The sequence below is a fragment of the Fundulus heteroclitus genome, chromosome 23 (assembly GCF_011125445.2).
Source record: "Fundulus heteroclitus isolate FHET01 chromosome 23, MU-UCD_Fhet_4.1, whole genome shotgun sequence".
NCBI classification, from domain to species: Eukaryota; Metazoa; Chordata; class Actinopteri; order Cyprinodontiformes; family Fundulidae; genus Fundulus; species Fundulus heteroclitus.
In genome coordinates, this window is record NC_046383.1 from 14,012,567 (window position 1) to 14,037,644 (window position 25,078).

General features: G+C 41.7%; 2 protein-coding genes across 3 annotated transcripts; one reads left to right on the forward strand and one right to left on the reverse strand.

Moving 5' to 3' along the window:
- Positions 1 to 1,714: 1,714 nt before the first annotated feature.
- tdo2a (tryptophan 2,3-dioxygenase a) lies at positions 1,715 to 7,266 on the forward strand. Its single transcript, XM_012876925.3, has 12 exons — positions 1,715 to 1,826; positions 1,939 to 2,038; positions 2,154 to 2,244; positions 2,411 to 2,481; positions 2,803 to 2,930; positions 3,020 to 3,206; positions 3,359 to 3,466; positions 3,577 to 3,688; positions 3,850 to 3,907; positions 4,455 to 4,534; positions 5,630 to 5,720; positions 5,964 to 7,266. Exons 1-12 carry the CDS (start codon positions 1,792 to 1,794, stop codon positions 6,115 to 6,117), a joined length of 1,215 nt encoding a protein of 404 aa, XP_012732379.2. The 5' UTR covers positions 1,715 to 1,791; the 3' UTR covers positions 6,118 to 7,266.
- ctso (cathepsin O) lies at positions 7,188 to 24,279 on the reverse strand. 2 transcript variants are annotated; one of them, XM_012876928.3, is made up of 8 exons: positions 24,022 to 24,279; positions 20,886 to 20,991; positions 20,514 to 20,641; positions 13,233 to 13,400; positions 12,924 to 13,045; positions 7,986 to 8,149; positions 7,461 to 7,553; positions 7,188 to 7,378 (listed from the first exon to the last, which is right to left on the reverse strand). In XM_012876928.3, the coding sequence occupies exons 1-8, from the start codon at positions 24,190 to 24,192 to the stop codon at positions 7,344 to 7,346; spliced, it is 987 nt and encodes a 328-aa protein (XP_012732382.2). In that variant the 5' UTR covers positions 24,193 to 24,279; the 3' UTR covers positions 7,188 to 7,343. The 2 variants fall into 2 exon arrangements, with proteins under 2 accessions (XP_012732382.2, XP_021179440.2); XM_021323765.2 differs by lacking the exon at positions 7,986 to 8,149.
- Positions 24,280 to 25,078: the final 799 nt, after the last annotated feature.

The following is a 25,078-nucleotide window of genomic DNA, read 5'->3' on the forward strand; positions in this document are numbered from 1 at the left end:
TTTGTAAAAAGATCTGCAGTTTTAATATTCAAGTTTTATTAATCTAGTGTTTCATAAATATTTAGACCCACAGCTTAATATCTTGTTGATGCGGTCTTTGACACCTTTAAGGCTCTACATTGTTAGCAAACCTGTTCTGATTATTTTCTCCAAATCTTCTCTGCCAAATCTCTCAGCTGAGTCAGGCTGGTCGGGCGGTCCCAGTGAACCGCCATTTTTACACTCAAGTCCAGATTCTGGATGGACCACTGGGAGGGAATTCACTTTAGTTTTAATTCATAACAAGTCATCTCAGGCCACTGTCCAAAGTCGATCCAATCAAATCCTCCAGACGGGTTGGTTCAGAGTTTCTCTCTAAGGAAACCCGGCAGGTTGCATCCAGTCATTGACTTGCAGCATTCATTCCTCCTGGATGAGCCTGGAGACACAGTGAACTGTCAGTAGCAATATGTCGCTGACTTTGCAGCAATCCCTCATACTGAGCATGCATGTATTGACAGTGGAGTGCATTTAACTATTTGAAAACATGATGTCTTGTTGTGTCTGAGTGTTCTGTGTGAATTCTGAGCTGGTGTCTCACCAAATTTCCCAATAGTAACATAATCCATTTGCCTGATACACTCAATGCAGCTGCACAGTTATTACATTGTCTGTAAAGGAGCCGTTTTGTCTTTTTTGACTCGTTTTATCGAATGTTAAGGACTATTTGAATGATTTAAGCGTCTCAGAAAGTGTTGCTGGTGCAATAAAAACATTTTTTTACAACCTTTTGTTTTGTAGTGTCTGCATTTTATGTGTAAACTATGTGCATTCTGATCCGGTGTCTAACAAAGATTTAAAGAAGCTATAAGTAATAATGCCGCTTAGTAGGTAAAATCCGAACAATACCCACGGTGCCATTCTCGGAGATGAGCCATTTACTCAACGGTGCGTTGTTGCTGTGAAATGCCACTGGAAAAAAAAGGTTTCATCAAGCCAAAAAAAAAAAATCAGGATGCTGCCGTGAGCCTTTAGGCTTCTGTCTGACCAATGCAAGGTCTGATTAGTGGAGCCCGTCAGCAACGATTGGTCCACTGGATGAATCTCCCGTCTCAACACCAGAACACTGGAGCTATTCGCAAGAAGATCTTGAAACATGTCATTACAAGGAATTTATTTAGGCCCGTCCCACACAAATTGCTTTTAGAATAAGTCTGACATAGGAAAACACAAAGAAAAGCGGTGTGGATACTTCCTGGCAGAGCTGCAAATGACAGGTGGCTTTTCCTCCCTTAGAACCTAAAACCCAACGAAAACAACGCAGGACTCAAACAGAGGACCGAAGGTGTCCAAGTTCGTCTCCTGACCTAAACCAGACTGAGCTACATTTCAACTGCGAAGGAAGAGGCTGAAGAAGGAAACAACTGTCCCACATTGCATACAACAAACTCAATATTAAATATTAAATACCTTTAGCGTTCTCCTGGAGACGACTTTTAAGCGGCATAGCAGGTGAACCTTGTTTCCAATTCAGCTTTACAGCAAAAATAATTCAGTTTGATTTCAAGAAGACCCTGTGAACCTTTGGGTTTTTTTGTTGTTGGGGGGGGACACAAAGTCCAGTACATAACCACAGTTGAAGGTAAACACTGACTGCATCGGGCAAATAGAGGCGGGTCGGATGGGGACGGTCTCCTTGTGACTGATTGGACGAGTTACATCTTTAAAAACGCAGACTGCGCGGAACGGTTTTAGTAAATTTTAATAAAACGAAGTGGAACGCGTCTTTGCCGCGACTGACTTGGATAAACCATGAGTGGATGCCCGTACTTTGAGAGGAAGCATTTGTACGTTCCAATTATCACTCAAGGATTTTAGTTTCCTTTCTTTTTCTGCATTTAAATTAAAATACAAGCCTTTTCAACTCCTAATGAAGAGCTGCCATCTTTCCTATTGCAGGTTATTCAAAGGCAAAACTACTGATGAAAGTGACGATGACGCGCAGGCAGGGGTAAACAAGGCCGCAAAAGGAGGAATCATCTATGAAGAATACCTGCTGGTATAACAATAAAAACTTACATTTCATCTTTGGGAGCGTCTTTAACATAGAAACTTTAGGCTACTTTACTACCAATTAAATGCTGTTTGCTTCTTTTCTTTCTTTCTACTCTCAGCTGGACAAAATAACCAATGCTCAGGTGTTGCAAAGTGAACTGAACGGCAATAAGATCCATGATGAACATCTTTTCATCGTCACACATCAAGGTACAGTTAAATATACATTTTACTTGTGTTTAATCAAATAGGAAAAATATCCATGATCCATACCTGAAAGTTGATGACCTAATTCACTCTCGGCAGCTTAGCGTCTCAACTTGCTCATATGAAGACGAACTATTTATGATGTTCAGACCTTTGATTTTTATTGCAGCCTACGAGCTGTGGTTCAAACAGATTCTATTTGAGCTGGATTCAGTGCGGGAGATCTTCATCAGCGGCCACGTAAGTCACACAGAAAAGAACATTTTGTTCAAACAGGTTTAGATCCTCAGGAGTTCAGGGTTTAAAACTGTTCAGATCTCTTGGTGTCACTGATTAAATGAAAGTCGCATTTAAATTTGCAGCTTAGTCGGGTAAAAATGAGAACGTCTTCTTAGCTGCCGGGCTCATGTTCTGGATTAAAATCAGAGCGGTCATCCCCTCTCAACAAGTCCTTGATTACAACCACCCCATAACTGAGACGCATCTCATTACTTCCAAGGTTTCTTTTTGCTACGATGATCTTTAATCACTGGTTGTTTTATCTTTTTCTCATTCCCTCAGGTCAGAGATGAACGCAACATGCTCAAAGTCAACAATCGGATCCACAGGATCGTCATGATCTTCAGACTCTTGGTCGACCAATTTGCAGTTCTGGAAACGATGACGGCTCTGGATTTCTTTGACTTCAGGTGACCTCATGAAGAAGCTCTGAACGTGTCAATCAGATGCAATTCCTCATCATGCTGTGCTTCATGTTTGCTTGATCTCGTGTCTGCAGGGAGTACCTGTCCCCTGCCTCTGGGTTCCAAAGCCTTCAGTTTCGACTTCTGGAGAACAAGATCGGGGTGCCGGACAACCTGAGGGTTCCTTACAACAGACGTCATTATAAGGACTTCTTTAAGGGCCACGAGAGTGAGATGCTTCTAGAGACCGAACAAGAGCCGACGCTTCTGAAGCTAGTGGAGGTCTGCCCCAGCGCCTCTTGCACTTTATTGTTGATTTTCCTAATTTAGCCACAAAGTTCATAAGGTTACTGTGTGCTCGGACCTGCTCAGGAGGAGCTTGAGTGTGACTGTGCAGGGAACAAATGGCTTAAACCTCTGGGCCATTCTTTCAGGAGTGGCTGGAGAGAACGCCCGGCTTGGAAGTGGATGGATTCAATTTCTGGGAGAGGCTGAGAATCAATATATTTGAGGGGCTGACTCTCAAGGAGAAGAAAATCGAGGTAAGAAATGACTTCAGCTGCCGCAGCAAACTTTTCCCAGCTTCGCCTGGAGTGCAAGGATGATTGACAGAAGTTGGATCCTTGTTTGCGGGTATTGTTTGTTTTTGTAGAAAATGCCAGAGTCGGAGGAGAAGGAGGAGCTGATGGCTGAGCTCGTCAAACTGAGAGACCTCTTCACGTCCCTGTTTGATGAAAAGCGTCACGACCACCTGGTCAGCAAAGGTAGGCGTTTAATCAGAAGTCCAAACCGTCAGAGATGCTCTGCATCTGGTCAAAGCTTTCTAAAAAAACTGCGTCTCATAGAGTTAGATTTTTTTGCTCATAACAAATAAAATAAATTTCTGTTACTCCAAAATTAATCCATGTTTGTCTTTTCAACCAAGGTGAAAGGCGGCTGTCTTACAAGGCTTTGCAAGGTGCTCTGATGATCAACTTCTACAGGTAAGAGAAACTTTTCTGCATGCCACGTCCTTTACTTTTCCAGTAAAACTGCAGCATTAACATTGTATTATTACAGTTCAGACATTTTTTTTTTTATACCTGGAAGGTGTTGCCACCTCCAAGTGGACATCCAGCTTAAGAACATCTGAGTGCAAGTTCCAGAGGCAGGGGTGCTCATTAATTCCCCCCATATAACATTTCCATATCACAAGCCTGGTTCTGAAACCCTGTCAGCCAGGCGACACCTACAGCAGTTTTAAAGAGGTCTTGAGGAGGCTTCAACAGTCTGAGCATGTCTCGCAGTTTTTCCTAAAGGTGTCGTAGCTACGTAACACATGTGATAAGGACAGAATGTCACACGAGGCTCATTAAGGCTTCAGCAGAGCTAACAAAGTCATCCGGCAGCAACTGGAAAGTGATAATTAGTGCAAAACTGCCGGGGTTGTTGGTGGTGCACAGGTGACAGCTGCTCTCGTTTTACACCCATTAAAATTTAGAAGGATTTTCAGGAGATGTTTAAAACATCAAACCTTCCTTTACCTTTCAGGGAAGAGCCGAGGTTCCAGGTCCCCTTCCAGCTGCTCACGTCCCTCATGGACATCGACACCCTCATGACAAAATGGAGACGTAAGTTGTTGTTTTACCGTTTAGGGGACTTTCAGCAGACCGAGACGGAGTGTTTCTGTTTGCTTCAACCTGAAGCTACTTTAACGAGACACTGCACAAAGTTAAAGAGTGCGATAGATCTCACTTGTAGTGCGTTGTCTTATTACAGCACAAACTCCTAAGTGTAAAGAAAAAGAAAAAAAGCAGCTTAACTGTGAGGTAAGAGGGAAAGGAATGCATAGTTTTCAATGTGCTTTTTATCTAAAAAATAAAAACAACTAAAAAGTGCTCATTAGTATTGAGCCTCTTCACTTTGATACTACCTATTTAAAACCAGATCAGAAGTAATTAGCAAATGAAGTCCAGTTGTTTCTGTTTCTGGCCTCAGAGGTTTGCTGGAGAACAAATCGCAGCATGAAGACCAAGAAACCTAGACTACCAGGAGAAACGTTAATCAGAGAAGCAGGCAGGAGGCTCATCGTAGCTCTGGAGGAGCTGTAGAGATCCACAGCTCAGGAGGGAGAAGCTTTTCATTGCAAATAGAAAAACTGCGTTAAAGAAAGCCATGAGAAGTTTTCTACAAACGTTGTAGCTACAAGCAAAACTCTATGTATGCTAGAAAAGTAACAACGTACTTCAGGCCAAACACAATAAACATGCAGTCAAACATGGTGGTGGCAGCATCATGCTGTCATCAGGCGTGTTTCTGTCCAGCAGTGACAGGGAAGCAGGTAAACCTTGGTGGGCAGATGGATGGAGATAAATACGAGAGATTGCTGGTAGAAAAAATGGTAATTGCAATAAAACAACCACCACAAGTAAACACAGCTATGGCTGCATGGGGTAGTTTAATGCACAGCAGTGGTACTGACCCAGGGAGGCTGGAGGCAAATGCCTGGTTCGGTTTTCTTACATTTCTAAACACACATTTTAAAAGTATGATAATGCACCAAGCATCATTTCCTTCTACTTCACAGTTCTGCACCACTTTGTGATTGAAACGTGACAAGCTGTGGAAAAGTTCCAGGGATGAGAACGCTGTGCACCGTGTGTGGCAGCTCAAATGAAACCAAATATAACCAAAGAGGCTTGACTTTGCTCTCCTCTCTCTTCTAGACAACCACGTGTGCATGGCACACCGGATGATTGGCAGCAAGAACGGAACAGGAGGCTCATCCGGCTACCACTACTTAAGATCCACTGTCAGGTATTGTTTGATTTGAACTTCAGTCTCATGATCGCAAACATCACTCTGCAAAGCCCATCCGAGCCAATTTAGATAAGGACAGCGCAGGGAGGCTCTGCTTCTCAAAAGATGAACCTGTCACTTGGGGATCGTCTCCCGGAAAAGCTTAGACACAAAACTTTAAAAGTTATTTTCAGAATAACAGCATGTTTTCTTGAGAACCTGACTTCCAACCTACCACCACATGATGTTGTTTCCCTTCAGTGACCGCTACAAAGTGTTCGTGGATCTGTTTAACCTGGCGACGTTCCTGGTGCCTCGTGACTGGGTGCCCAAGCTGAACCCCAACGTTCACACCTTCCTGTACATGGCCGAGTGCGTGGACAGCTCCTACTGCAGCAGCGAGGACTCCGACTAGGTGTCGGTCTCGGCCGTCTGTTGCGGCCGGCTTCGCTGTGACGGACGTCGCGGCCGTGGTGGAGGCTGCTCAGCGCGTTGGTGTGTGGCTGCCCCGTGTTGAGCCAACACAGATTCACTTTGACACTTCATTCATTCAACTTTACTCAAGCCCAACAAACATTGCGAGAAACTTCACGTAAGAAAATAAAATGATGAACTTTGGAGTTTTGTGGCGGGTTAAATGGGCGTAAGGCTGACTGGCTGAATGTAGTATGCAAGTATACAGAAAAGGCAAAGATTTAAATAGATAATTGGGCTCATAAATGTTAAAGTTACACAAGTGGTAGGTAAACCAGATCAATACAAGTAAATCCAGTTACAGAGCTTGTGACATAATAAAAAAAAAAGAAAAAAAACGATGTAGAAACATTATGTCTTGCTGTGCACTCTGCACTGGTGTATCTCTCATCAAAAATGTCATTATGGAAACACATAATGACAAAGATTCTTGATTCTAATGGCTGACATTAGACATTTCACGATGCCGAATCAAGCTATTTTACTTTAATCTCGTCTGTGAGTCACAAAGCGCCGCAGACGGCTCCCTGATAAGCCCTGCTTAGATGTTCCCTCAGTAACCCGATGCAAATGCAGAGGAACTGACCTGGAGGCGAGCGGATCAGTGGGTGGAATGATCAAACCCTGCGCAAACGGGACAATGCTGCTGGGTTTTTACGCAACGGCTTTCATGTCAGCGTGTCACAGTGGGCCGCTTCAGACAGCCGAGATGCACCTCAGCTGAAGGAAAGTGTAAATAAGATGAAATCTCAAGCATAGAAATGTCAGCGTCTAGAGCAGGAAGATTTGCACTGTTTAAATATGAAACAAGCCATGGTGTACATAATGTTAATGATGTAGCTCTTTTAGACATGTTTTGTATAGTACTCGACATAATTCTGTAATGTATTTATCCACTAATTCAAGAGATCTTTGTATAGAACAATTATGAGAAATGTTGTGTATTTAATAAGATGCATGTTTTGTCCAATGAAGATGCTCGCAGTGTGTTGCAATGTTATAATCCAACGCTTGCAAACATATGAGGGGTTTTATTTGTTTTGGTGACACGAGATGGCTACATTTCAATAAAAAGCTTTATCCACAGTGACACTGTCTTTGCACAGACGACTTATTTCATTTTGGCAAAGGGAAGCACCCACACACAGTGACTCATGCAAACTGTCGTCAAAGAAAAACAGCTGCCACAGAATCTGCGATACCTGGGAAGAAACCCAGAGGGAGAGCGTGGTTAACACCCGACTGCTTTAGTGCGTCAGAACGACCACCAGGTGACGAACTTACCGCAGATGTTGCCGCCTATCTTTACATACACGTAACCCTGATCCCCCCATGTCGTTCCCCAGGAGTTCTGCACAATCCAGTAAGGAATGTCCCCTGTGACAGAAAGCGTGCATTTCACAAGGTTGTGTGCTCACTTCAACTTTATCTTTTTACATAATAAAACACGTTCCTGCCATAACACACTGAGAACAAGATTTGATGCTGGCAAATACGAAATACTGCCTATGCTAGGGTTTTACTAATGGGATAAAGCATTATAATATTAAAGTGTTATTACACAATGATTTTGTGTAATAAAGTAACACAAAGTTGCTCTCAGCAGTGAAAGTCATTAACCAGCCAGCTGGATGCTTGTGAGACGTTTGGAAAAGCAAATGTGTTTTTTTTTCCCATCCTACAAAGAAAAATAAATAAAATTTGGTCTGCAATAAAAGAGTTTGGTCAACATTTTAGTTCACAGCGTCATCTCAGGCAGGTTCCAGTCATGAAGACGTTGTGATTGCAGGTGGCGCGGAGAGTTCGTACCGGTCGTGTCGTATCCGACGACCAGGACGGCGTGGTTGGACCACTGGCTGGAGCAGTGGTGCTGGATCACGCCTCCCAGGTAATCCTGCCAGCTGACAGCATCCACCACAGCAGCCAAGGGGCCAAACGTCACCAGCTGACCCATCATCGCCTCCTCTTGACCGCTGAGGAAGAGATACGCAAACATGGTCTCTCTCTCTCTCTCTCTCGGTGGCTTCTTTGATCGACTTGCTATCAGGAGAACATGGCGCCGTTAGAACCGAACGCTTCGAAGATCCTTCAAACGCTTCAAAGACGGACATCTTCTGCTATCCTCTCTGCATTAAAGTCGATCTGCTGTCCATATTTCTCATTAGTACGTCTGCGTTTGAACAAATCTGACACATACTCTCTGTTCTCCTATGGTGAACATACGCAGGCCCCCCTTCTGTTACCCCTTGCCGTCAATCCCGGCAGACGCTTCCCACTGGGGGGATCTGCGATGCCCTCGGCTGCCGGGCTCATTACATACCATCCATAGGGCCTCTCCCCATGCGCCCAACTATTCTGAAAACCCACTTAGACGCTGTGACGTGTTTGTCTTTCGTCGTGCCGCGGTAAAGATGTGACCTCCCGATGAGACGACCGCTGGCACGGGCGTCCTGCTCCTGAAGGCGGTGGGGGGGGGGCAGGTCAAAAGAGACATTTTCGCGGCGCATCAGAGGATCGTTGAAAAGGGTAACTGGAGTGGTGGCGTGACATTGACATTTACTCCGAGTGAAGATCGGCTTTACTTTGCTTCACTTTTACGCCGTGCTTAACGAGGCGAGGCCGTGTTTAAATGGTGCGTTTGGAAATCAGAGGGAAGCGAACTGACAGAGATAAGCTTTGAGTCATTCAGCAGCACACAAGATAAAAAAATAAGAAAATATAAAAACAATCAACAAACAGGATGAGGAGGAAAGTTAATACAATTAAAATCTGCACCTTAGTGCATTCGATTAACGTACTTCCTGTAAAAACCGAACAAATCAAAGACTCAGAAGTGGCTAAAAGTGGGATTTAATGAAGTTCAACTTTAAGCAGCTTTGCCCTGTTTGACTTAGATTTAAAGGACTCTGATTCCACTGGGAGCTCGGAAACATTTCCTGCTATTATTTCACAACCTGAAGTTTAATTATTACTTGAAATTATGACCTCGGTTTCCCTTAATCTCCTCCCAGCACGACATCGCTAAATCTATCTCGTTATTGTATTAGGAGAGCTCTTAGGGTGCCGGAAAAATAAACTGCCTGAACGTTCCCACACGTCGTCATATTAAAAACACAAACCTCAAAGGAGTTTATTGGCTTTTTATGTGATAGACCAACACAAAGTGGCACATAACTGGAAAATGGGAGGGAAATTACACATGGATTATGAAATACTAGATAAATAAAGATCTGTTCTCTAAGAAACCCCTGAGGCCAGAGAGAGAACAGCTGCAGCTATATACTGATTAAATGAGTGACAGACAGTAGGGCTGGGCGATATGGATTAAAAATTAAATCTCCGATTTTATCATACCAAATCCGATTCATCGATTTTTTTCCTCCTTTTTGTTTCATAAAAAGAAATTAAAGAAATTATTTGAAAACCTTGCTTTTTATGTCAAACATTTCATCAGGGAGTTGACCTGAATTCAAAGTGCAACTAAAAACAACCTGTGAAACAAGATGGTAGCCGTGCCATTATGAACAATGAAAATATAACAAAACATTTGCTGCTAGTGGTTTTACACATTGAGCTAAAAACAGGCTTCACTGCACTTGTGAACTTCAAACTAAGTTAAAAAAAAAGTAAATAAGTAAATTAAGTACCTCGTATTATGGTAAAAAAAAAGTTTCCACTTAACAATATTTTGACAATATATTCGCCAAAACATATATTCAGCATCACATGCTGTTCTCTTCATGGAAACCCAATGATTAAAATTAAATCCAGATTTTTCAAAAATGAAATCTTAAAGAATTGTAAATTCGAATTAATCGATTAATCGCCCAGCCCTAACAGACAGAAAGAGCAATTCTGGGACTCTGAAGGGAACTTTTATTTAGGAGTATCAGAGTAAAGGAGGGGGCGGGGGGTCCATATGAGCAACACACTGGTCAGATATTGATGATTAAAAAAATGTTAAAAGCACAAAACATCTTCCTCCCACTTCTCAATGATTTGCTACTTTGTGTCTGTCTATCACATAAAATGCAGAATAGAATAAACTGAAGTGTGCAGTTCGATCTGAAAAAGTTCAGGAAAGTTTTACTTTCAGAAGCCGGCGTAGTTCTTTAATGTCAGTATTATCTGTCCTGGCCAGCAGCAGTTGGAGCTCTGACCATCCTGCCGGCCCTGGACAGTCACGGCTGTTGGTAAACACCGCGGTGAACTTTGCTCAGGACCACCAACGGATCGATTCCAGTTCTAGAAAGTCGGAGCGTTGCTTCTCGGTGCGGCTCGGGCTGTAGCCAGAAACATCTAGATTTCTTTGACATCTCACACACTTTGAAAAGCGCAACAGCTTTCATGCTTTTAATGTTTTTTTTTTGCAGTTAGAGCACAGGTTTTAAATACGGTAGTTTTTCTCAAATCCTTTTGCCTTCTGAACAGAGATGAGACGTGGACACGTCATCTGATGCGGATCCAAGGTCCTGCAGTAGTGGTGCAAATCTGCTTCCAAGTGAAACACTTGAACTCTCCCTTTTTTAGCTGCCAATTGCTGTGTTCTGCTAAGCAGAGGCTTATAAGACTCTTTGCCTGGATGACAGTGCAGGCCAGCTGGTGGCAACGCAAACCACTGGGCTTTTGGCCACGGTCATCACTCATCCTCCCATTCCTTGGCAAGTGATTTATGCATCTCCTTTGCACGTGAGATGATTACAACTTGCAGATTTATCACTAGGCCGACTGCTTCTTATTATTCTCTCTGTTGCTTTTTCGCTGAATGCTGCCGTTCTTATTTACGGGCCCCCTCAAACTAATCAGTAACCGTAAAAGCATTAAAAACAGCCTTCTGTGTCTGTTTTTACAGTTTATGTACTTTATCCAGCAGTCGCATCAAAATCTCTCCTAAATCACTGAGCTCAACCGTCGGCACAGCCGCTGAGAAATGATCAATCAGCGTATATGATGTATTAAATATCAGATGTAAACTACAAACCACGGTGGAAGGGAAATGTTTCAAAGAAAACGGCAAATTAAGTTAGAAGATATTTAATGTTTGAAAGTAACTAAGTGTGGAGGCTACTAGCTATAAAAGCTGAATATGTTACAGCCATGTTTGGTGTTGATGAGTGAAATGAAATAGAAAACATTTGGTGCGGTGCTGGTTTGGCCATGACAGCAGACCTTTGTGCCACTGATCCGGTCCAATCTTTGTTGACCGAGTGGACATGGCGGCCTGTGATTGGACAGGACTGATCCGACACCCACCGCCCTCTGGACTTGTTCCTCTTCAACAGCCGAGTTCAAATCCATCTGATTACATTTGAAAACAGCATTCGCTTTTAGCTCCAACTACACCCACCTAAAACCAGAACTTTACCTGCATAATCTAAAAGAAGACATCAATGGTTATTTCCTCATCAGTGGACATTAAATCATGCCAAACTTATCAGTCAGGATTACCAAGATTATTTCTATTTGTTAAATGTCAATATTTCCTCTGGGCTTAGATCGGGGCTGTGTGACGCTCTGACTGTGGGTAGACCTATCACGCTTCCAGGTTCCCCTGCCACATGTTGTTGTGCCCCAGGGCAAGGCACTAAACCCCAGGTCGGCTCTAGCTAAGAGGGGTTAAAAGACTTATGTAGGTTCAGCGGCCTCATCTGTTGGTATGTTTTGGGTCGTTGTCCATTTGGAAGACCCATTTGTCTAAAAAGCTTCCTGGTTGTTGTCGTGAGATGTTGCTTTAATATTTCCACACAACGTTCTGTCCTCAGGATGCCACTTATTATGAGAACTGCTCCTAAAACCAACACCCCCACATCATGATGCTGCCTACAGGATATATCTGCAAAGAGTGAGGTGATGGTCCCTGACGCCTGGTAAACTGAGATTTGGCTTTTTTTTTGGTGTAACGGCTTCTTTCAGTCCATGTCAGCACAGAACTATAGCTGTTGACACCACAGTATCTTCCTCATTTCTCGACACTTGCTTTCAGCTTTTTCCTATCAGGGGTCACCACAGCGACTTTATTGGTGAATTTGGGAAAAGCTTTACACTGGATACCCTTCCCAAACAACCCTGGGCATTTATTCAGGACACTGTGCCTCTTTTAAGGCGGCTTTTCCCTCATTTCCTGACAGATTTATAATTCTTTCACAGGAAGCAGTGTGTTTGAGAGGCTGCCTTTAAATACATCCACAGGGGTGCCTCACTTTATCTCAGAGACTCTGCACTAAAAAAACGGAACTAAAAATAAGTACAAATTTCTTGAAATGAGTGTATTTGTCCTTGATTTAAGCAGGTAAATACAATTATCTGCCATTGGAAAGAGTCATTTTACCCCTAAAATAAGATAATTAGATATACTGCACTTGAAGTAAGTTGATGGAGATTAGTTGTTCCCATTTTAAGTGCGAAAATCTTATTCTATTGGAAGATTTTACTTATTTTTAGTTCTGTTTGCAGTGTGTCAGAAGCCTACAGAGTCAGAAGATCCTCATAAGGCCTTTTTTATAATAAGTAATATCACGGCATGATAATCTAGGTAATCTGAATGCAAATAAGATTTTTAATATGAAGAAAGAAATAAAATATCATTATCTGTCATTATTCCAGCATTTACCAAACAGAAAGGATTCTGGTTATTCTTACTGACAGGAAGGGATTTCAGGTGAGAAATAAAAAAGGGCAACGTATGTTTTTATACAGAGTATCTTGTTCCACCAGCATATTGTGCTTTTAAATCATGCCTTTTTTTACCTGAAGCTATAGAGGGTAAAGTTCTTCACAGCAACGCCCTCATGAGACTGGGAGAAGAAATGGCAGGCTCCTGTTTCAGCCTTGTACGGATACTCCGAGGCACGCACCAGCTTCACTCTGGTCTGCATGCCAGTGTTATCCATGCAAACAGGCAATGATGGATAAAACAATCATAATGTGCATCTGGAATCTATTAGCTTACAGGGAAATATATCAACAATGAACTGACAGCAACACATTGATGCTTCGGTTTAACGTTAAGACTTTAGCAGTCAGGTTTGGTGAAAAACTTGTAAAACCTGGACACACCTGTTTTAACCAAGCCAGAGCGCGGGAGGGGGAGCCTCCGTTGCAGCCCTGGTTTTCCCAGGAGCAGTCTAGAACCTGCTGCACGCTGAGCTGCTCCAGCTGCAGGCCTCCCATAGCACGGACCGACTGCACGGCACCGACGGTGCTAAACGCCCAGCAGCTCCCACACTGCAAAACACACACAGGAGAACAGAGAACACGGCGCTGCAAATGACAAAGACTACTTCTGCTTATTGTTCACAAATACACTTTTTACCAGGAGAGAATCTGTTTCCCAAAAGGATCGTAGAGACGGGTGAGGTCTTTGTGCACACACCCACCCCAAAACCATTCCATTTTAACCATGTAAAGGCTCTGAAATAAGATGGTAATTGTGGTAATTGAAAGCTTTTTGTAGCAGAAAACATTTCTGTTACTTCACAATAAATTAGTATTAATAATACACTGTGAAATATTATTTTTATTGCTATATAGCATGGTAAACAGGTGAAACGACTAAACCAAATGGACTTGCAGGTTGCTTTCTGCTGCCACCTGCTGACAGAAAGACGTCACGCCCAAATTTAAATCCTCATCCATCAGCCACATGATGAAGAAACACAAAGGGCCAGCTGTTACTCAAGCTTTAGAGAGACGATCGTTTCTAATATTCATAAAGCATGGCACTTAATTCTTGTAATAAAAACGATAGAAATAGATTTCATTCGCTTCCAGAAACCAGTGTCTCTTCCATTCATAGGGTGCAATACTTTGTCATATAGGGAAATAGATCATTTTCTCTCTCTCTCTCTCTCTCTCTCTCTCTCTCTAACATTTAACCAGTTTTATTCTCCACGCTGCATGGAGATCACTACATCATGTTCACTCCCTCAGCAGAAATTCTCATAAATATGATGAACATCTGAGTTTGCTGTCTGAAACACTTTTTTTTTTTAATCAAAATGGTTCCATGGCTCAAAATCAATAGAGAAACTAAATTCGGTCATGATTGCCTGGACTGGAGATAAGTATGCGCCGAGCATACAAAACATTAAAGCCATCTGTGAGCACTGAAATGCACCCAAGCTATAAATGAGGAATCAAGACAAGGAAATTTTGAGTCGAGAAGAGTTTATCTGATGTAATTGACTTGATATTTTGTGTCTGTGTGCGGGGCCTGGCGTTTTATCTTCTGTCTATCCATTAATCTTCTGCGGGAAGCCAGCCCAGGAAGGTCCACAGACAAGCCAGACAATAAGAAATGTGGGCAGATAAACTGCAGCCGAGCGGAGGTAGGTGAGTGCGGAGACTCCGGTCGTTTACGGACTCTCCCAGGAGCACTAAACTTTCTCTGTACTCAAAAGGATGAAATATACACCGTGTTATCATGCAGCATTCTCCTGTATAGGTTACGCCCCTCCCTTAGGAGGAGTGCTTAGAGTGAAAATATCATCCCCCGCAGCAAATTGACTTACTAAAGAGATAAAGGACAAAAAGAGCAAAAAGTGAACCTTCATAAAGGACATGCAACAGCTCCATTTCACTAAGCCTGGTTCTTTTGTCGCCCGGGTCCCTTCTGCTCGTTGTGCCCGGGTCTCAAAGGCTTGGTTTGTCATCGTTTCATCGCCGCTCCTTAACGATTGAACTCCCCCGCCACTCAAATATGTATTCTGTCCATTACTGCTTCAGATGAATGTTTGACCTTCAGCTGAACTCTCCCAGACTAAAATTGATTTGCAGAAGGGGAGAAATCTCGGTGCACCCGTCGTAAATCTTAGATTGAGACTTATAAATATTTCCAACATGCAATCGTCTGGTGCCGCTTGTGAAAAAATGTCAGATTTCCAGCACAAACTCATCTAGAGAGAACTTTTCACATGATTCTGAGTCAAAAAAACACTTGGCAATTATTTAAATGAACAGAATTTCTTCCAAAAGAAGAAAAGATTATGCAGAACTCGGGCTTTTCTATAGGGTTTAAACTATTGCTCATGCCAAATCTGGGATGTCTGGATCCTTCTTCAGTGTGACCCTCTCCTCATCCTCACGGTTTGACTCTGAGCCATTATAAATAGCTGCATGTCAGATATTTGCAGGATTATGAGGTGCCGGTCCTCATGCTGAAGTGGATGCACAAATCCTGGGCTGAGAAACATAAACCCTGCTTCTCACATGATATATAAATACCGTCCTGATATGCGAAAATGCGTGCACCTGTACAGAAGCACTGACCTCCGCGTAAATCTGCATTTTGAAGACAGGAGGAGCTGGCGAGGCAGATGGCGAGGTGATGAACTGAAGCCAGATTGTAGAAATTAAAACGTGTGAACCTTTCACAGTTATTTTCATTTCAGACTGCGACTCGCTAAGAGATCCACTTCATGATAAACATTCAAACTTGTTTTGTTTTTTGTGTGATCGTTGCCAATCTGCTTTTCGTTTACAAAAAAAAAAAAGCGGAGAGCTCGCTGAAATCTGAAGTGAAACGCTGCCCTGAACGTTAACACGAGCCCACTTTCTAGCTGCAGACAGACAGAGCTGAACTCTGCTGCCACCGATGCGCGCGGTAAGCTGTGGAGCGCACGGCAGCTGGCCAAATGTGGGGATGATGCCGGCATGTGGCAGGTGGTGGTTCTCAGGAAAGCCAACCCTTGTCTGTTTTTCCGATATTAACTGTGCGAAAACTGAAACCCTTTCAGTCCACCCACGTTAACCAGGTTAACCGAAGCAGTTATTACCATCTGTATGGAAAAATCTAACCATAAAGCCCAACAGTATCGTAGAACACTCGATATATTCAGTTTGAGTCTAGTTTAAAAAGCACCAACTTTTCATTGTGTGCAAACAAACATGCCTAGATCCTCAGTTTTATTAATGAAAATAAAGTGATCTGTGAATGCATTCACACCACTTGAATGTTTTTACATTTATTGTGCCATCAAGCCATGAGGAAAAGTTGCGACTGATTTGTGAACAACATGAAACATGACACTTCTGTATGCAGAGACTGCCTCTCTCAGCATGGTGCCGTTGCTATAAGGGCTGCTCCCATTTTCCCGTTGCTTCATTGGGCAACACTGGGGGGGGAACTCAGTCCCGTTCCTCCTGCTTGGAGCAACAAAGGGGGGAATATCTCGACCTGGCTGGGTTCAGAGAACTGCGGGCTGGATCAAAGCTAAGTCTGCAGTCTAACTTCTGCGTAATGTTAAGAATTAAACAAATATATATCTTAGTAGGGGTGTCTCCCCTCTCTGTTGCTGGGTAGAATAGCAGGAAGTTTTATTGCCCTGAGGGGTGGTCAGAAGGAAAGGAGGTTAGTCATCCTCCCCCTTGACCGAGCAGGAGGAGTTTTAAAGTTGATAAAAAGCTCAAAGCTTACTTCAGACAGACTTCTCGACCGCGCGGTGAAATTATCTTGATTGGTAAATGTATACTCTGTCTCAATGTTTAATTTCTATGAATTAAATATGCATTTAAACTGTTCTACCTCTTGATTAATGTCTTCTCACTTGCAGGCAAATCCGGAACTGAGGAAAGATGGGTTTTCAATAGACATGTAACAGCAGGCCGGTAAACCCGATCTTTATCAGTAACCAGACACCGAAGTAAAAGAATGCACCTATGCCGAAACCAGCTTTGTTAATTTTTCTCCGCTGTTGCAGGAAAGCTGACTCGAGTCTCCTTTCCTCACCAGACCAAGCTGAGATGAGGGGCTGATCTGAAGTTGCCCGCTGCAGGGTTGGATTTAACATGTCAAAGCCTCAACAATCCGGACCGCCTGCTCCGACCGCCGCGTTCCAGGCTAGCCTATAGCCGCCTACCACCTGCTGATCTGGGAATCAGCCTTCATTCTGCTTCAACTGCTGGATGCCCAAAGTGAACCGAACTGACACAGAGGCACCGACAGGTTTGGCAGAGAAATAAACAGGGAGAGTTAAATGGTTTATTTAGAAGATTTACTTAATACCTTTTCACTGTGTTTTTGAAACATGTGGAGCTTACAGGATAGCTCCAGCTAGCTTCTTCGAACTGATGTAATTCCAGTGCGTTTTTACGGTTATCCATCCATCCATCCATTTTCCAAACCGCTTAATCCTTCATGGGGTCGCGGGGGTTGCTGGTGCCTATCTCCAGCGTTCACTGGGCGAGAGGCGGGGTACACCCTGGACAGGTCGCCAGTCTGTCGCAGGGCAACACAGAGAGACAAACGGGACAAACAACCATTCTCACACACACTCACACCTAAGGACAATTTGGAGAAGCCAATTAACCTAACAGTCATGTTTTTGGTCTGTGGGAGGAAGCCGGAGTACCCGGAGAGAACCCACGCATGCACAGGGAAAACATGCAGACTCCATGCAGAGTGTACACAGGGGTGTACTCGAACCCAGGACCTTCTTGCTGCAAGGCAACAGCGCTACCCACTGTGCCACTGTGGGTATTGATGTTTGTGTTTTCCGGTCCGCTCATTAAGACCAGAATAAAGTGGAAACTTTTTAAAATTAACACCGAATGTCAGCTAGCCTAATGCTATTAGCTTCCGGTAACTTCCGCTTTTCCCGGATACGCGACTACTGTTGGTTTCAAACATTGGTTTGGTTTGTTTCATTTCACTCCACCATCATTCGATAGTGCTATGAGCGTTATTACCGCATTAATATGGAACATTAATGTCGATTTAATGGTATTTCTGTATAACTTTAGGATTAACCGATTTTAGCGACCGATCGCTACAGCGACACCAAGCCTCCCGGAGGTATAATCCCATTAATAAAAATCAACCGTTCTAAAAGTTTACTGATTCTTACTGAGAAAATCGTTCTTTAAAATGTTATTTCATCAAATAATGTTTTGTTTAACTCAGGATTTGCATTGTGAATGGTTTGTAAGATGTTGTTATAAATTAGTGAACCTAATTTAATCTCTTTCCATATTCTTCAAAATGAATTTTGGTTCTTTAACTTAGATCTGCAGTGAACCAGGATTCACTGAATTATTCTGCTGATGCTGCTGCTGATGATCAACCATTTTATTTTGTCTCTTGTTTCTTTTGGGTGTACATAGTTCCTTAGCTTGTTTTTGTCTTCATTTTGCTTAGTAGTTTTAGTTAAGTTTCACTAGCCTAGTAAAGAGGATTTGTTGATTGAAATATGGTGTTAATTTAGATAAACAGCATTCTATAGTGATGTTCTCTGGATGTTCATTTTATTTCTGTTAATAAATTATATAAGTTGTCACCCATTTATTCTATATGTGTGTAGAGTTGGCTGTTAAAACAACGCCAGTGCTCAAATTCATCCCTTTCAACTATTGTCCTGATATCAGCTCTAGAGCTGATATTCACCGGACATTTATTAAACATTAAATAACTTTAAACAGTGTGTAATAGCACAACAAATGCAAGATCTCATTCGGTCCAAACTTCTTACTTTACAATGTCAGAGACAGTAGCGTTTTTTTGGCCCGGGTGAATCGGGCAGCCGAGCAGGACGGCTCTTTTTTAGTGACACACAGAGGGCGGCACGAGCTGCTAAAAAAAGAAAAGAAATTAAAAATAGTCCGCGCCCCAATAGCTGTTTCCCATTATCTATAATATGAGCGTGTGAGGAATTGGCGGCCCTTGCAGCTGCAGGCGCCCTGCTTGCTGTGAGAAGATGCTGCAGTCCTGGCTGACAGGCTGAAGGCTAAATGAGACGAGGAAAGGCCCGGAGGGGGAGCAGCTCACCTCTGGGTCAAATGGACCGGGCAACACGACCACGCGGGGGGGGTCGTGTTGCCCGTTCACTATTTACACTAATAATACACTATTTCACAGTGTATTATTAATATCGGGGTTGGTTGGTTGTCCACTCTACAGAGCAACTAACAGAATCAGCGGCTAAAGCCAGTCACACCAAGGGGCGGGGGTGCCATAGGGAGGATTCCCGACGATTTGTTTCAGGCCGGACTGGTCGGTGGTCAAATGCTTTTTTATTTCTACCCAATAAAAAAAATAAAAATGCAGCCGCGGCGGTGCGTGGGCGCCAAGCCGATGTCGCAGCTGCAGGTGGCAGAGTACAACCTCAGGCTGAGTCAGTCTGATATTTTGCGAGATACAAATGGCCCCCTTTATAATAAAAAAAAACAAGAAAGAAACCGGAACGAGTTAAAAAACCAAAGATGCTGCAAAGAAAGGAGAAATAAATGAGTGGAGTAGAGAAAACGTCTGCAGGATGCTGCCTGTACACCAAATGAACCAGTTGAGTTTTTTCCTGCTGTTTTTTAACTGTGGAACCACAGTCCTTTAGATATTATGAGTGGGTTTAGGATGTGTTCAGAGGACACAGAGCATCAAAGGTTACACTATGTGTGTATAAATAATTACTCTGTTTATCAATTAAAATGAACGTTGATCCATACTGGCTGACCAGGAAGACATTACAGGAGAGAGTCTGTGTTCAGAGGATAATATTTTAATAACTATAGGCTACATCATGTTTTCTTGTGAGGGGTTTTTCACCCAGGCAGCAATTCAATGTAGAACTGCCACTAATCAGAGATATACTATAGTAATTATATGCCATTAAGTGTGGCAATTTTTTTTACTTTTTTTACTTGAAAATTTACAGATTTTGGACATTAGAAAACATCCAAGTTTTTTTGGATGTTTTTGCAAATATATGTTTATGAGTGGAAAATTACTCCAATAATCTATTCTCTATAATCTACAACGGCTGTGATCTATTTTTTTTTGTGTGTGGAAATGATGACAATAAAGTCATAATGTTAGGAGAACAAAGTCTCACAGTCATTTGCAAAACTTATTTCAATGTCCTGATGCTAATAATAACAATTTGATGCTGATGTGCTAAAAAGATTTTCTTATTTGTGAAAGGAAAGTATAATTTTTCAAGATGCTCAACATTCCTAGTTTTAAAACAGGGGCAGACAGCATTGTTCTGTGAGAGCTATTCATGCAATTACTGCGGTATTCTTGTAATTTCCGTAAAACAAGAAAAATATCACAAGTAAAGAAAGCATCAGTTTGTCTTTAGTGAACAACAAAAACAAAAAAAGGGAATTTGCTTTGCTGTTCTCATGCTTTTGGTGGGGACTGGACGTTTAGGGTCATTTTGCTGATGAAGGGCGAACCTATGCCTCAGTCTCATGAAAGGTGCAAATAATTTAGTATTAATATCATTAATTACTGCCATGACCAAAGGCTTTAATGTGATAGGTAATCCATGTTGTTTATTTGTGCTGACAGTGATTTGAGTGTTACAGCCATCCAGTGTATCAATCATGGGTCTGTGTTAACCTTACTGCTAATTGGTTCTGGACCGGTGCCACCACTCCCTTATCCCTCCAGTCAAATCTGGCCGGGAGCCCCGTTCTGGTCAATCCAGCGAAGCCAGGAGCCCTGCTGCTGCTTTCTGCTCGGAGGTAAACATCTGCAGAGAAAGATCCAATCCAAAGTCAGTCCTTGATGCAAAGCTGCATTTAAACAACAGCTCTGCACCCCCCCCCCCCCCCCAAAAAAAAGACCTTTACATAACCATAAATATGATGTATGGTTTAAGTAATTTGATAAAGATATCTTAAAAAAACTTTTTTCCCCTCCCTTGCAAACATTCAGCACATGCAACTAATTCAATCCTGCAAGCTTTAAAAATCGACAATGAAATTTTCACTCACCCCTGAATTCCATCTGTGAAAGGTCAGCGAACTGGTTAATGCCATACGTGGCGGACTGTGACTCTGTGGAGAATGAGTTCAGGTGTAGATGTCGCACTGCAGCTTTCTGTGATAACACACGCAACACAAAAGCTCTTTTATAGTTAACTGGAAAGGAAGCAAAAGGCAGCAGACCTGGGCAAGAAAACTAAAAGTTAATGTTGAAATGTTCTGATAAGATAAAAAAAGGAAGACAAAGCATGTTGAGATAAAATGCACAGCAACATGATCCTACTAACTCATATTTTACAGTATTTGCTTTGTGTTACTTTAGAATACAGGACAAGTAATAGCATAGATAAACACAAACAATGACTTAGGACAAGTAATAGCATAGATAAACACAAACAATGACTTATTAAACAACCCCATAACCCTTTTCACATTTAGTTACGTTGCAACCAGAACCAACAATGTACTTTATTAGAAATTCTTCTGACAGAGCAATAATAAGCGCATAATTACAATGTGAAAAAGACAAAGTATCTTAAGATTTGCATCCACTTGCATTCAGGTCATTTATCTCTGATACCCATCGACAAAACAACAGTTGCCTTCAGAAATCACCTAATTAGTAGAATTAACTTGCGCGCCATTTAACCTCAGTATAAATGCAGCAGTTTTTGTGAATAGCGCCGAGGTTTGAATGAGAACATTAGTAAACCGACGGCGTCATGAAGGCCAAGGAACCCAGCAGACGGGTCAGGAAGCTTAAAGCATGGTTAGGTCCTAAAACACTAATCCAGTTTTTCATCCATCATCTGAACATGAAAGGACGCAACTGCAGCCCTACCAAGATGGACGCCCACCTGAACAGACAGATCAGTACAGGTAGGACTCTTTAGACAATTGCAGATTAGATTTTTTTATTCAGACACAAACAGCTTTGTTTATACACAAGTAAATAAATCATCTAAAAACTATGGAGTTAATTTTGTTCCATTATTGTTGCAGCAAACAACACATTTTGTAAATGGAAATTAGAAAAAAAAATGCAATCCAAAAATTAAACTTTGCAAAACTCCTAAATCAAAATAAGGTTCTGAGAGTTACTTTAGTGTTTTCTAAGTTTTTATTTTTTTCTAAAAAAGTTTTTTATTTTTTCCTATTTAATTTTTTCAAGTTTTCTTTCTTCATATTTCTTTTTACAGATTTTATATTTAATTTATTTTTTATTTTTTCAGATTGAGTTTACGTTTTCTTCAAAATTGTGTTTTATACATCACATTCTCTTCACTTCTCGCTCTTGAAGCACATTGACCAATAAAAACGCTTCTAATATCCGTGCTGACCAATAGAAATGCGTCTTCGCGCCACAGTCCAGAGGAAAGCCCGCACCCAGCAGTGATGTCTGTGATGTGTAAAACTCAATTTGGAAAGAATGCAATTAGTAAAACTCAATCTGAAAAAGAGAAATTAGAAAAAATAAAATTTGAAAATATAAAATCTGTTAAAAAGGTGAAAAAATAAAATGTTAAAACAATTATTAAATTGTTTCTTTCCCCTCAAATTTCCATTTACAAAACGTGTTTTTGCTTGCAACAATAATAGAACAAAATTCACTCCATAAAAAACAATACAAAAAAAAAACATTTATAATAAACTAACAGTAAATCGGACACGCCTCCTTGACAGGTTTTCCAAAGTCCTTAACTGTTCATCTGTTCAGAGCATCCGTGCTGCAGAAGAGTGGCCCTCGAGTTACTATGGCAGTAAAATATCTTGGAGATGGGCTCTCAAAGAGCGCTCCACAAAGCAAAAGCCCTGATTCTCAGCATCTGTCACAAATGCTTTGCAGAAAATAAACGTCCAATAAACTTTGTAATTTGCTTTCTTTCCCGACTTAGGGGGAGCTTTGCTCAACGGTAATCAGGTTGATGGGGAATAAGGCACTAAAAGCTGTTTTTCTTCCTCTCATGCTGTGGCTCTTGTCCAACTCATTGTCCCTTTAGTGCAGTGGATGCTGCCCCTATGCATCAGTTAATTACCCATGTCCCCATCTTAATCTAGCCCAACTGTGGAGCAGCTGCAGCCAACCAGAGTTCAGGGTGAAAGAATCTGTTGACAGGACATGTATTGGTGAAGCAGAAAACTAACGCTGGACATCACCCTGAACCCAGCAGTGAAGCAGGGTGGTGGCAGCATCATGCTCTGGGGACACTTCTCTTTAGCAGCGACAGGAGAGCAGACCAGAGCGGATGGGAAGATGGATAAAGGAAAAACCTGTTAGAGGCTGCAACAACCTGAAAATACCTCCGTGACTCCTAAACAACTAGGAAGGATTCAGATCAAAGCTAATTATTTTACTTTTTCCTTCCACTTTGCAATTATGCACAACATTGTTGTTGCTTTGCCACACATATGCTTGATAAAAATAAAAATAAAAAAACATTAAATGCTTGAAATGTGTAAAGATCTAGAGCAGGCGTGTCCAAAGTGTGGTCTGGGGGCCATTTGCAAACCCTGTGCTGATTTTGTGCGGCCCTTCAACTGCATTTGGAGAAACGTTTGGCCAACCGGCACTGGTGGCTGGTGCAGATGGAAACTTTTTTTTTTACTTTTAATCAGGGAAAAATTATAACATACAAGTTACTATTTTACAACTGATAAGTAAAACACAAAAATGTGTCTTTTAATAATCACACACTTTACACGCTTTTTAATTTCTTAGTAAATAGGGCTACATCTATCCAATGACTTTTGCTTAAATGCAGATTTTGGTGCATTAAAATCTGATTGGACAGACAGATAGTACAGAAAGTCTAATTTGTTTATTTAAAATTATCATATTTTGTAGAGCAGATAAAACAAAAATGACAGCAATTGTTTGCCTTTTTTTTTATTTTATTATACATTTTTTGGCCCTCAAGAGTTTTTGATTAGAATATTTCGGCTCACGAGCCAAAAAGTTTGGACACCCCTGACCTAGAGGAACTTTAAACAACTGAGACTGAAATTATTAGAGTTCTTTGTACCTGAATGTGTTCTGAGGAAGCCCAATCCTAAATATAATGCGTTTAAGGGTTTAATTTGTTTTTCTACGGTGGATCCGTCTGGGGCTAAAAACGGGACCAGTCGTCCTCCTTCGATCTCTTACCTGAAAATAAATCTGACGACGGCTGAATTCCTCGCTGTTAACTTCATACGAGCGGTGAAACTTTTTCCTGAACGAGTCGAAATCGGTCGTAGAGCCGTTCAAACTAGCAAGACTTTCACCAAAAGAAGCAAAGGCGACTAAAAGAACCGAAAACGCCCGAAAAGCCCCCATCAGACATAAGAACAGCGGCTAAAAACACCGACAGGTAAACACAGGAAGTGGAGCCGTTTAATGTTCGCGGAAAAGGGTTCCGCAGCTCTCTGCGCATGCGTGGCACCAGGGAGGCGTTACCGGGGAAACGCTGAGACTTCCCGCTCCAAAGAGGAAGTGGTGTTAAAAAAAAAATAACAACAACAACAAAAAAAAAAGCTACATGTGAAACATTTTACAACTGAAACCAAATCCTGGTACACACAGTTATACTATCACTTATTTCACAAATAATATGTCAGTCTCTGGCAGTTTTCATTTACAACGAGGGCAACTTATTCACCTTAGATTAAAACAAACATGTCTGACAGAGAGACAATATGGTGAAAATGATGATGATGAGGTACAGAGAGAGCAAGTCTAAGAACAGTAGCTAAAAGCACGATCAGAGTCATGAAGCTAAGGAATAAAATGCAAAACTAGAAACTAAAATCTACATAAGTAGCTGTCATATTATTCCCAACTAGAAAATAGTAGCATATAGCCTATTACATTATCTCATATCAATAGAGACAACCTAAAATTTAAATACCACAGATATGATTGACTTGAGGCTAAGTTTATCTTGGTTACTAATTCAGGTAAAAGCCAAACCATGCCACCATCTCAGGATGTCCAAAAGGCTTCAACAAACAAATATGTTTTAGGAAGATTCTTTAACCCAGATAGAGAAAATGCCTGTCTAACATGTAAAGGAAGATTATCACACAACTGTGGGGCATTTACATCAAAAGCACAGTCAAGTGCTTTTGATTCGGAAGGCAAACCAAAAGAACATTTCTTAAATGTTGCTTTTAAATGCATCAAAAGGGTCATTAAATGTGACTAAATCAATGTTCATTTACTC